Source organism: Poecilia reticulata, chromosome 18 (genome assembly GCF_904066995.2).
Source record: "Poecilia reticulata chromosome 18, P_reticulata-male-v2, whole genome shotgun sequence".
NCBI classification, from domain to species: Eukaryota; Metazoa; Chordata; class Actinopteri; order Cyprinodontiformes; family Poeciliidae; genus Poecilia; species Poecilia reticulata.
This window is the reverse complement of record NC_088847.1, coordinates 9,587,797-9,601,796: the sequence shown is the minus strand read 5'-3', so window position 1 is coordinate 9,601,796 and position 14,000 is coordinate 9,587,797. Positions and strand designations below refer to the sequence as shown.

Sequence of the window (14,000 nt, the reverse complement as noted above, 5' to 3'; positions counted from 1 at the left end):
GTTCAGTCTGTATCTTCATCCTTCTGGACCTCCTGCTTCATAAATATACAATATACACTCTAGAATCAAATATCTAGAGTGTTATTATTAATTTTTAAGATATCAGTTATTTCATAATTATTATAAGCATGATGATAGAACAGACCTGTCAGTTTTTGCTAAGGATTCATTATTTGTGTTTGGTTCTAGTGGCTCCAGATTGTAATCTGAATATTTATTTGTTTTTATGTTTTGCCTCAACAGCTGATGAACCCAAAGCCACAGTAACACCAGTGAAAACATCCCTGCCAGTAGGGGGCAGTGTGACACTGACCTGTTCAGTGAAGGGATCTGCTGGCTGGAAGTTTGACTGGTACAAGAAGTCAGTGTATTATCCATATCAGTTCATCAGAATCAGTGGACCAGGTGCAGTCCTCAGTGTCACATGGGGCGGTGTTTACAAATGCAGAGGAGGAAGAGGAGATCCAGTTTTCTACACTGAATACAGCGATGAAGTCGACATTAAATCTGGTGAGTTTAATCATTTTAATCATCAACCTAATTAGAGATTCAGTTTGGACCATCAGTTTCTGTCCCAGTTCTATAGAAATAGTTCATATTTGAACCAACAATATCAAATAATAATCACTAGGAACAGCCAATTATGCAGTATTTTACAAACTTTTTAACACAGTGAACACAACATTTATACTATTTTATATAAACAATCTGGAACAAGTTTATCAGAATAACTGGAGAAAAAAGAGTATAATTACAAGCCTATTAGTCACTGAAACAATGAACAGAATGAACCACAATCTTCACTGTGAGATCACAACAACAATCAAGTCAAAGATGAACTGTTGACCCAATCAGAGTCTTTCCTTATATTAAATAAATCAATCAGTAAAACAAAAATGTTGAGCAGCTGCATAATCCATCTTATGTGAACATGATGCTTCTGTCAAGATGTCGCTCTGCATAAGGGCACATCCTCACATGGATCAATGTTTTCAATGTTTTTATCTTTTTATTTTTAAAATCTTTTTCAAAATCTCTTTCTCTGTTTTTATTTTTATTTTAATCATGTAAAGCACTTTGAAATGCCTTCCTGCTGAAATGTGTTACACAAATAAAATTTGATTGATTGTCATGATCAGATGTCTGAGACTTTAGATATTTCTTGTTGGACATTTTAAAACATAAACCACATGTGGCTCTGCTGCAGTTAATGGAAGATTAACTGTATTATATTTTACCTGTATGAATGTGTCAAAGACTTTAACTCTCAGGTAAAATCTGTTCTCTGCTGGAACTGATTTGTCATTTTGAGTTTTAGATGTAAAATTGCAACAATGCTGCAATTTGTGACATAATATGATTAACATCAACACAGCAGGAAAAGTTTTACTGCTAATGTTTTGTATTATTACATTTCTAAACAGATATTTTTTATGTGATCAGTTTTCATTAAACCCAGTGTGACCCTGAAATCCAGCTGGTCTCCAATATATAATGGAGAGACGGTCACTCTGAGCTGTGAGATCAGAGGAGGAGGAACTGAGTGGACGTATGAATGGAAACCAACCAGGTTAGATTATTCTCCAACATCCAGTGAATACAGGATCAGCAAAGCTCACAGTGGAACATTCAGCTGCAGAGGAAAAGGAAACCATCAGTTCACACAATGGACTCAATACTCATTAACTGTTGGTAAGTAGATCATCTGTTATAGACATGAAGTTATTATTTACAATGTTCCATCAAGTTGCAATTAAAAAGTTCACTTTCCCAGCATTTGTTGCCCAAGTATTTTAGTTTAGTTTTTCAAACACACAAATTAAAAATCAATGTTTCCTTTTGCTTCAAATCATTCATTGATCAAATTCTAATAAATAATAATTTTGCTACTGTGGTGCAGTTTTCTCAGTAAAATGTTATAAAGTTTAAATTTCACTTCTGTGTAATTAAATCAAATATTTTATGTCCCTGATTATCTTATTATCTCTGTAAGACTTTTAAACCAGACCTGCTTTGTTGCTGCAGAGCCAGACGTTCTTCTAACCTGGCAGACTGGATTTCATAGAGTTATGATGAATAACAGGTTGATGCTAAAAGATAAAGATTTCTTGAAAAATATTGAGGAGCACTGACCCGTTACACAATGTGTGTTTTATGTTTTTGACAGTTCTATAGCAATAACATAATTTCAGGTGATATTTTGTATAATTCTGGATTTAAGATGAATTACCTGTTAAAGTAACTGTTGAGAAGTGATTTGTGCAGTAGAGCTGATTTCCAGCCCAGTTCTCCTGACTGCAGCAGAACATTAGAAGATGTTCTGGTTCAGTTTGGTTCAGTTCAGCTCTGAAGGGATTTGATACAACATGATTTGATTCAATCACTATCAGATTATTCTGATTTCTGTGTTTCATCAGTTGATGTGTTGACTAAAAGTAAGTTCTCTAATATGAATAAAGTTTGTGTAAAGTTCATGAACTTGTATATTAATTGAAGCTGTTTGTCTTAATGATTAACAATGATTCCTGTTATGTGTTGTTAATTGGTGCTGTGTAAATGAACCAAACTGAATGTTTTAAAACTAGTAAAATTTTGATAATTTTGTTATCATTGTCTTTATCTCAATCATCAGCAAATAAACCTGCAGCCAAACTAACAGCCAGTGATACAATCATACCAGCAGGGGGCAGAATAACACTGACCTGCTCTGTTAGTGGATCTGATGGCTGGAAGTTTGATTTGTTCAGACGACAGACAGTGGATCATACAGCTCAGTTCATCAGAATCAATGAATCAGATGGAGTCTTCATCATCTCTGTTGAAGGTGTTTACAGCTGCAGAGGAGGAAGAGGAGATCCAGTTTTCTATACTGAAACCAGTGATAAAATCACCATTTGGAAAACTGGTGAGTTTAGTTTCTGTTCATCACTGAAACAACAAATTATCTTGAACTTGTAAAAACGTCTATAGAACGTCCTCATTCATGGAATATGACATTAAGTGTAATATTGTATTAACTAATAATTTTAAACTGCATTTTGTTGCATGAGTTTGATGTTGAAGGTTCACATCAAACTGTTATGAAATCAATCAAGTTTAAAAGCTTTTAACTGTATGTTGTTTTCTTATTTCTGTTATCTTTTCTACTAATGTTAATTATTTCCTACATTTAGAATTCACTGTTTGTCATTTCATTTCTATCTCCAAATTATTTAGTATTAATATTTACTTTTTTCTTAAATCAGTTTGACCTCTAAACACAGAGAATCACAGCCTTCTGACAAACGAGCAAATGTTTTAGTTCTGACTTTATTTTTGTTACATTTCTAACCAGAGATTTTTCTATGTCGACAGTTTTCATTAAACCCAGTGTGACCCTGAAATCCAGCTGGTCTCCAATATACAATGGAGAGACGGTCACTCTGAGCTGTGAGATCCAGGGAGGAGGAGGAACTGAGTGGACGTATGAATGGAGACCAAACTACAGAAACTCTCCAACATCCAGTGAATACAAGATTATTGCAGCTGATAGAGACAAATTCAGCTGCAGAGGAAAAGAAAACTATCAGTTCACAGAGTGGAGTGATGATCTGTCATTAACTGTCTGTAAGTAGATCATCTGTTATAAAACTTAAGTGATTATTTACATTTTTCATCAAGTCTCTTCTTCAGTCATATTTTCTGATACACATTAAACTTTTCTATGTTGTTGAAACATTTTAGTTTAGATTTCTAAACACATGAAATAAAAATCAGCTTTAATTAGTGATTTTAGTTCTTTCTTGTAAATATAATTCTAGATTTAATATCAATAATATTTAAGAGGTTATGGTTAAAAATAAAACAACTAAAGCTGATAGAAAAACAAAAACTCTTAAATTACTTAAAAAGTCTGAAGGATCATTGAAATCAATCAGTTTTAAAAGTGACAAAAAGTTTAGATTCTTGCATTAGAGAGTTTAGAACTGATGGACCAAGACTTTTGCACAATCCTGTCTACATTCCTGGAAAGTGCTGATGAACAGCAGATCCTGCAGTGTGTAAAGTTTGTGTGTACGGAAAAAGATTATGTTTCTTTATTATATTTTAGTAAATATGTGAATACATAGACCAGATGTTCATTAAAACTTTGACAGTGTAATGAGAAAACAGTTATATTGATATTTTATATAAAATTAAAGGAAACGTGTCCCTTCAGTCCTGCTTAGAGTTTATTATTTCTGTTTGATTTTAGTGGTTAAATTAAACTATCAAAACTTAAAGTGTGATTTATGGGAATAAAATGTTTTCCTTAATGGAATAAATTTGATTTCTTTGAATTTGGACAAAAAAGGATTTTATAAACCTGGATATTAATTGGACATGTTTGTCTTATAAAGTAAACTGTGATGTTATTTATTAATTGGTTCTGTATAAATAAACCAAACAATGTATTAAAACTAGTAAAATTTTGATAATTTTGTTATCATTGTCTTTGTCTCAATCATCAGCAAATAAACCTGCAGCCAAACTAACAGCCAGTGATACAATCATACCACTAGGGGGCAGAATAACACTGACCTGCTCTGTTAGTGGATCTGATGGCTGGAAGTTTGATTTGTTAAGACGGCAGACAGTGGATCATACAGCTCAGCCCATCAGAATCAATGAACCAGACGGAGTCTTAATTGTCTCAGATGGAGGAGTTTACAGCTGCAGAGGAGGAAGAGGAGGAAGAGGAGATCCAGTTTTCTATACTGAAACCAGTGATAAAGTTACTATTCATGAAATTGGTGAGTTTAGTTTTTGTTCATCAATGAACAAATGAGCTCTGAATCTTGAATTTCTGTTCAAGAAATTCAGGATTCTTGAATTTCTTGAACAAAACCAGCAGTTTGACAACCAGCAGAACAAAACTAACTAGAGTAGAATAAAATGTAGTTTATTTATGATGCCTGAGATTTAAATTAATCTGTAAACGGATTTAAGATGAGAGGCTCATCCTTTATTATATTTTGTGTCATTTTGTGGTAAATTTGTTTCTTTATTGAATCACATTCATCATGTCTGTTTTGGAGATTTTCTCACAGCTTTATTTAATTTAGGATTTTATGTTTCCTAATTTTATCCTAGGGCTGCACAGTGGCGCAGTTGGTAGAGCTGTTGCCTTGCAGCAAGAAGGTTCTGGGTTCGATTCCAGATCTTTATTATTAAAGATGTCTAAAAATCAAAGTATTATTTTCAACCAGACATTTTAAAGATGTTTCTGATCTCAGATGAAATCCTGTCTTGTTTCCAGATCCTCATCCAGCAGCTTCTCTCTCAGTGAATCCTGACAGAGTTCAACACTTCAGATCTGAATCTGTGTCTCTGAACTGTGAGGGAAAAACTGCTGAGTGGAGAGTGATGAGGTTTATAGAAACAGGACAACTATCAGACTGCTCCATCTGGGGGAAAATGACTGGATCTACATGCACCATCAACATGAACCTGTTTCATAGTGGAGTTTACTGGTGTGAGTCTGGATCAGGAGAGTTCAGCAATGCAGTGAACATCACTGTACATGGTAGGTCAAGATTTATCATTGTTTTCCTTCTCTTCACTTTGAATTTCAGCATCAAAGGGCTGATGTGCGTACTGTTTTAAGCACCTTTAAATATATTTTTTTTTTTTCCTAAATTGTAATGTCTAAATATTTTATCATCAAGGATGTCCAGGCAAGTGTATCTGTAGAGGTGCAATGACTAACAAATTAAAATAAAAACATTTTGATTTAAATTTAGGTCAAACTTATTGCTCTTATCCATATTTGCTTCTAGATTAAATGTGTTCTACTTCAATAAAACATAAACTAAAACTTTACCTGATTTCTGTCAACAACAAAAATCAGCCTGACCTACTGTGTGGTCAGGCACTCAGTCTGGGTTCAGGGTTCCCAAGTTGTCTTTTTGAAAATGACATGATGTATCAATAACAAAAAAAAAATCACTGATTCTTTTAGTGTTTAACCAAATTGTGATTTTATATTTTAAAAATGAAAAACTTTCATTTTGTGAGATTCTTGTCACTCAGTCGTTTTAAACTCTTGTTTTGTCCTCTGTTGTGGACATCTGAACGCTCAGCTTATCTTTTATTCATAAATCTGAATAGAGGAAGCAAAAATTTGACTGAGAGCAGATTTCCATGGAAATAATGAGAAATGTGCATTTACATGAGTTACACAAGAAAAAACGCCAAAAATCATCAAAATCATTCTAATGGTATAGTTTTACATGGCATTGACAAGTGGTCATAAATCAAACTGACAAAATGTAAAAAGATATGTGGTCCTGATCCTCATAGGTGGCTTAAAAAGAAAATATTCAGGTGACAAAACAAATATGAGGTATTAATATTAAAACAGATGTTTTATACTTGAAGTATGAGATAAAATATTAATTGGATATCATTTTTGTTTAAATGTGTTTAGTTCTACTCCCACCAATCTGACTGAATGTCATGATTCTCTGATTATTTTAGATGATTCTTCTGCTCCTCTCCTGCTGAGTCCTGTTCATCCTGTGACTGAAGGAGATCCTGTTACTCTGAGCTGCAGAGATAAAAAACAAAATCTTCTCTCCAATGTGTTTTTCTATCATAATGATAAACTCATCCAGAATGAAAGCAGAGAGGAGCTGAAAATCTCTGCAGTGTCAAAGTCAGATGAAGGTTTCTACAAATGTCAACATTCAGGAAAAGATTCACCAAGGAGCTGGATGTCTGTTAGAGGTGAGGAGGAGGAAAATGTTTGATTTAAAAAAAATTCACTTTAATTAGGAATCAGGTGAACACTGACAATGTTTATATGATGGTCAAATTTAAGTCACATTTATCTGTTGTTAGTGAATAATATCATCAAATCTAAAAAAAAATGTATTTCCAGTAACTGTATCCAGTCCTGTCAGCTCTTCACTTTCCATCATGTTAACTGTTGGAATCGTTCTCATTACTGTCATTATTCTCCTGGTCTTGTTGTGGCGCTGCAGACGGTCCAAAGGTGAGACTTTTTTCTGACAATAAAGGATCAGATTTAATCAAAACTTTATTTGCTCAAATGTTTTAATTTTATTGTGATGTTTCAAGATGGACTGAAAGTAGAAAAAAATTGTTAAATATCTTTTATTCCTGCAGATTTAAGCAATATCAGGTCAGTGAAAAACATCTGTTCCCTCTTTAAACATGCATCAAAAATAATGACTTTCATGAAAACATTAAAGTCTTTTTTTTATTTTCAGACTGAATCAACCAGAGAGCATCAATCCAGCCTCAGCCACAGATCATGAAGTGACCCAGAATGACGGTTCTGTTTACAGCTCTCTGCTTCATGGTTCGTCTCACATTAAACATCTTTATGATTAACTGGAAGGTTTAACTGCTTCATTTTCTGATTAATCAGTTTCAGAAACAAACATAATTAAACACAGAGTGAATCACATTTCTACATTAACATAGAAAGAAATATTCTGACATTATTGCTCCATAATTATTACTCTTCAACCGTATAACATAAAAATATAACATTTTTATGAAATGAAGAAAATTCACACTGGAAACAAATATCAATACATTGTCATGAAACATATTAAACTAATCAAACACAACTAAAAACAAACCATGAGAACATCTACTTTGTGTGAAAATCATTTGATCTATTTCCAGTCATTTGAACTTTGACCTTGTTTTATTGTCTTTAGGTGACTCTTCCCTCTATGAGACAATCCAACTCAGCAGAACCTCAGGAAACGGTAAAATAAATGTTTTATAGCAGAAAAAGAATCAACATCTGACTGATTAGAGAGACTAAATGATGGAAAATCATGAAATATTTCAAATGAAGATAAATACAAACATGTTAAATACTCAAAGAACTTAAACTCTTCAGAGTTACTCCAATAAATGGAACATTAAATAACTTGAAAATTGTTTCGCAACATTAATTTTCTGTTTTTTGTGATTCCCAATTTATTCATCTGACAGATTCAGCAGAGATGATTCATCATCCAGCGGAAGATTTTGACTATGCTAATGTTGACCATGGTAATTATAATTTAACATCTACATAATAACTGTAGATGTAACACCGACAAAAATTACTAACCAAATCAAAGGGCAGTTCAATAAAAAAGGTGGATTGATTCTGCATTGATCTTTATGCCTTTTTATTCAATGTTTATTTTTAGATGAATCAAAACAGATCATCTATTAATATCTTTAGATTGTATCAATCTTTGTATTCCTGATATGCTTTATAACAGAAGGTTTAAAGTAAATCACTGAAATGGTTAAAAATATAATTTTATCTTATAACATGTTCAAGTCTCAAAGACTAACAAATGTTTAATGTTGAGAAATGTCTCACCAAATTATCTCTCCATTGACAGGAAAGAGGAGCAACAGCTGCAGCAGAGGTGAATGATTCTCCTGCATGAGATAAAAGCTGTTTTCTTGGATAATAATCCCATATTTTTGTAAATGTATATTTTTATTTTGAACATGATAAAAATATAAAATCACACACATGAACAAGGAATGTGAAAGACACTTATTTTTTGTACCACAATAATCTTAACATGCTCGAAACAGAGTAGGAAGAAGTAAGAAACTTATGAACTCCATAAACTCATACAGTATTTTTAAATGGACCCTCATTATTAAATCAATTAAAAAGATAAAAAATAAACATGTGTTAATTAATTTTCCTTTTTATCTGGGTTTACATGTCTAAATATATACATCCATCCCCACATACACTCATATGCGTTAGCTTCTATTTACATAAACACATTAGTGGTATCTCTCTCACCCATTTTTTTATATCTAATGAAAATGACCTCCTTATATTTCCTTTTAAATTGTATTAAATTTTGACTTTGTTTTACCTCCTCATTTAACTTGTTCCATAACTTTATACATAAATTGAAATACAAAAGCTTTTTCTTGTTCGTAAACTACGAATCTTTAAGTTTGGCTTTAAACCCCTTAAGTTAAATCCTCCTCCTCTTTCTAAAAACATGCTCTGAGCTCAGTTTGCAGTTTATTAGATGTCTTAGACATAATTTGAGCAATTTTAAATTCCAGATTTAAGAATTCTAGATTTTAAGAATAACAGGTTTGTGTGTTAATAATAACCAACATTGTAGATGTTTCTAATGACTGGATTCTGTAGGTTACAGTGGATGTAAAGAGATTTTGTAGTTAATTCCCCACACTTCTGAACAATATGTGAAATAGGGCAAAATCAGAGAGTTATATAGAATATGAAGTTATTTATTATTCAGAATAGCTTTAGCCAGGATCGATATGCTTCAACTTAGTTTATCCTGTAAATGTTTAATATGAGGTTTCCAAAACATTTGTCATCTATTATAACACAGAAAAACTTATTAACATAAACCCTTAGAGTTACTCCCTCTGCCTGAACTTAAATTTGAGCTTTATTGTAACAGTTTCCAAAAACCATCATTTTAGTCTTGTCCAAATGTAGTGATAATTTATTATTGTCAAACCATTTCTTTAATTTACTGATTTCTGAGGCGACTATGGACATTAGTTGTAAGTTTTCACCAGAGACTAGAATATTTGTGTCGTCAGTAAATAACAGAGTTTAATAAATTAGACACTTTGCTTATGTAATTTCTATACAAATTAAATAAAACTGGTCCCAGTACTGACCCTTGAGGTTCCCCACATGTAATCTCCAGACAATCAGATTCAATATCTCCCATTTTCACTAATTGTTTTCTGCTCTTTAAATAACTCCTCATCCTGTTCAAAACCTCTCCTCAAATTCCATGATGTTCTAATTTTTTAATTAAGATATCATGATTTATTGTGTCAAAATCTTTCTTTCGGTCTCTGAATACCCTTACAGCTAATTTGTAACTATCTGTTGCTTTGGTAATTTATTCTTCTAAGTCATTTACGGCTGGTGATGTTGACCCATTTGCTCTGAATCCATATTGATCACTGCTAATTAGTGTATGTTTGTCTATGAATTTTATGTTTGTCTATGATTTTTATGTTTGTCTATGATTTTTTTTCTATTCTCTTCATAAAAAGTTTTTCTAGAACTTTAGAGAACCGAGGGAGAAGAGAGAGACAGGCCTGTAGTTTGTGAAGTGGTGATTATTGCCAATTTTACACGTTATTATGATCTTTGCTATTTTCATTTTGTTGGGAAATTGTCCCATCTGGAATGATAAATTACAAATGTAAGTTAATGATTTATTAATTAGAATTATTATTTTTATATGATTTATTGCAAATCTATGAACTTAAATGGATTCCAAATATCCCAATATTTTTTGTTTGCATCCATTGTTCATTGTTAAATGTAACAAACATATCATATTCATATTTGAGATGATTTGATACTGATATTGATGTTAAATATTAACATTTAAATATGTGACACATATTCAATTTTGCTTTCATAAGTCTCTTTGGTGATTAAGTTACATATCTGTAAGGTACTTTCATTATTGTGATTGTAAATAAATGCTAAATAAAACCTGCCAGAGTGTCATTTTTTATTAATATGTTTTGATGTCGGACGACTCTGCAGATAAGAAATAACATCTTGGTTCTTTAGTTCAGTTTTAATGAGTTTATGTTAAGTTGAAAAGGTTAATCATTAATCTGGTGTGAAAACCAGCATTATTGTAATGCTCTTTAACATCCACTAGATGGGGCTACAGACTATTAATTTAACCATGAAGGTACAGAGTTTCATCATCCCAGTTTATTGTGGGGCTGTTCATATTTCTGACTAGCAACAAAAAACAAATGTACACTGCTCAAAAAAATAAAGGGAACACTTAAACAACACAATATAACTCCCAAGTAAATCAAACTTCTGTGAAATCAAACTGTCCACTTGGGAAGCAACACTGATTGACAACAGGGACCCTCGTCGGGTCAATCAGTGTTGCTTCCTAAGTGTGGAGAATTGTGGAGTACTCACTTTAACCCAGAAAAGGAATTAGATCCCAATTAGGGGGGGGGTGCTGAGTGAGCGTCGCTCCTTCACCCTGATGTTCCGTCCCTCGGTCGGGGGGGGGGGGGGGGGGGCGCCGATCTATGTTTTTGCATCCACCTGAATAATGTGTAGTTGCGCCACTGGTTAGAAGCCTACCCTCGAACATGACAGAGTGTGTGTGTGTGTGTGTGTGTGCGCGCGCGCGCGTGTGTGTGTGCGCGCGCGCGTGTGTGTGTGCGCGCGTGTGCGTGTGTGTGTGTGTGCACGTGTGCGTGTGTGTGGGGGTGTGTGCGTGCGTGTGTGTGTGTGTGTGTGTGTGAGTGTGTCTCATTTTGTAGCTTCCTTAAAAGCTCCATCTCTTTCTACTTGATCAGTTTACGTAATTTATTTTTAAATAATATTTATGATTCACATGTGTGATTTTTCCATTCAGTAAGAATAGACCCCTAACTCTTTCACCATCACATATACTTTTGACTTGGTGTTGATGCTGATCTCAGAAATGAGGAAACAAAATATTTTAAGCTCTTTTAAATGCAGCTGTATTCAAGAGTAAATGATTGCTTATGATTTATTAATTCTATTAATTTTTAAATACACTTGAGCTTCAGACTAAAGAACCACATGAAGATATTTAATCCTCAAACAATGACTGAGGATGGTATGTTGGAAATTGACTCAACATGTAAGTTTATGTCAAAGAAATCATCAGCTAAAGGACTTTATGGCCCATAGTGCCATTTTATAGCACAGTCTAGTAACTGTGTTACCTTTAGTTGTTATGAAAATGCTGTCCATATCAAAAATAACTTAAAAAGAAATTAGATTTTGCATCAAAGCTGCATGTAGCACCTTGAAACTGGCCTCTGTCTCTTTAAGAAGTTGCTATTCGTTCCAACACTTCCCCTTCAGTACCTCATGTCAACAATGCTTCCCCTTATTATCCATTGATGCCATATTCAGTTGTTCTTTGAAGTATTGGACTGTGAAGTATTTCCTATGATGAGCTCAGCAGACGTGCAGATCCAACAAGTGTTTGCTAACTGCTGCTGCCGCTAATCTGGAGGAGCTACATGGAGGATGCAGAAGGGAAGAGTTCACTGTGTGGGAGAGATTGGCTGAGGACTGCAGCTCCAAGTAGAAGATTTGTGCAAATAAATGGCACATTTTATGAACTTAACACTTGATTGTGGATAAAATGGGAATTTTGACACATAATTTGTCCCTGTAGAACAGAAAGCATAGAGAGACTTCACTTATTATACATTCTGATGCTGGTGATCAGTCTGACTGCATTTGCTTCACACAGTCTTACTTCTATTTTTATTATAGTTCAGTTCATATCTGATTGTGGTAATGAGGTAATTCTCACTGTGAGGCTCTTTAGACACAAAGAGGAACCATAAAGTTTCTATCTGTCTGTTGTCACAACCTAGAAACCAGAAAAAAAACAAAAACATCTCTATAAACAGACAGTAGAAGCATATTGTCACTGTTGGACAGAAAACATTTTATATAGAAAATTTAAATTTTTCAACAACAAAAAACATACAGAAAAAATACATCAAACGAAAAAAACTAGATAAAGAAAAACTGATTTGAACCAGTTTAAATTTTAAACACTATTATTATCCTTCATTCTCTGCATTAATGGATCCACCAGACCTTGATGATCCAGGGCTGGTGGATCATCAAGGTCATAATCTGGGTCTGATATTTAAGGTTGAACCCAGCCCCGGCTCCGGACGAGTTTAACGGGGAGGGGAATCGGATTATTTTTGGGAATAAAATCAATCTACATAGCAATGATAATTAATATTACACATGTAAAAGAAAAAGGTACAGTGCAGTAAAACTACTATAAGTACCTTTTTTTCCAAAAATGTTATTCAAGCTAATATAACAAGTACTACCCACTTTTCAGCATAGACAACATCAGTAGTCTACAGGCTACTTGTTAACAAGCTGAAGGTGCTGTATTGATATTAGCTAGCTAGTCATCTTGTAGCTAACATTACCTGCATCCAACAGCTTTACTCAACTCAGTCAGTTAGTTTGGGGGACAAAACTCTGCAAAGTTTTTTGTGTTTTGCTGGTTTTCTGCCATGATTCAAACACAAACATGAGTAGCTCTGTACAGCAGCAGCAGGTCTCCATCACTGCCGCAGTGCGGCAGTGACTGACTATTTAATCCTCAAACAATGACTGAGAATGGCCTGTTGGAAATTGACTCAACATGTAAGTTTATGTCAAAGAAATCATCAGCTAAAGGACTTTAAGGCCCATTGTGCCATTTTATAGCACAGTCTAGTAACTGTGTTACCTTTAGTTGTTATGAAAATGCTGTCCATATTAAAAATAACTTAAAAGAAATTAGACTTTGCATCAAAGCTGCATGTAGCACCTTGAAACTGGCCTCTGTCTCTTTAAGAAGTTGCTATTCGTTCCAACACTTCCCCTTCAGTACCTCATGTCAACAATGCTTCCCCTTATTGTCCATTGATGTCGTTTACAATGTCTCATGGTCTTAGAGCTCATGTTGCGTTTAAAGGCTGCTCAGAAAAATAGGTTACCATTTGTTAGCTATGTTTTAAGAAGTTTTAACAGCTGAAAAAAGTGACAGAAGGCACAGACATGGGGAGTGCGGAAGCCCCTACTGTATCAAATTGATATAGGAATAACAGAGTTGGCCACTTTAAGGTAAAAACCTGGTTGTACGCCTTGTTGCGGCTCAACTAACTCTTGTTGGTTTCACTTAACCTCTGTCTCACACACACGCACACATACACACTCACACACACATATTTGCGTGGCTATCTTTGTGGGGACTTTCCATTGACGTCCATTCATTTCTACAGCCTAAACATTACCTTTACACTTTTCCTATGCCCTCGAGAGTGAAAATTCTCAAGCCTAACCATCACATACCTACCCCAACCCTAACCAAAACTCAATTCACACCTTAGACCTAACTTTGACTTCTAACCCAAAAACAGGGTTTCGC

General features: G+C 34.0%; 1 protein-coding gene across 1 annotated transcript; it reads left to right on the top strand.

Annotated features, from left to right (window-relative positions):
* The first annotated feature begins 5,272 nt into the window (after window positions 1-5,272).
* LOC103460891 (uncharacterized) lies at window positions 5,273-10,485 on the top strand. Its single transcript, XM_081599641.1, has 9 exons — window positions 5,273-5,545; window positions 6,499-6,747; window positions 6,902-7,015; window positions 7,150-7,165; window positions 7,254-7,345; window positions 7,713-7,763; window positions 7,996-8,055; window positions 8,400-8,426; window positions 10,087-10,485. Exons 1-9 carry the CDS (start codon window positions 5,386-5,388, stop codon window positions 10,092-10,094), a joined length of 777 nt encoding a protein of 258 aa, XP_081455767.1. The 5' UTR covers window positions 5,273-5,385; the 3' UTR covers window positions 10,095-10,485.
* The last annotated feature ends 3,515 nt before the right edge of the window (window positions 10,486-14,000 follow it).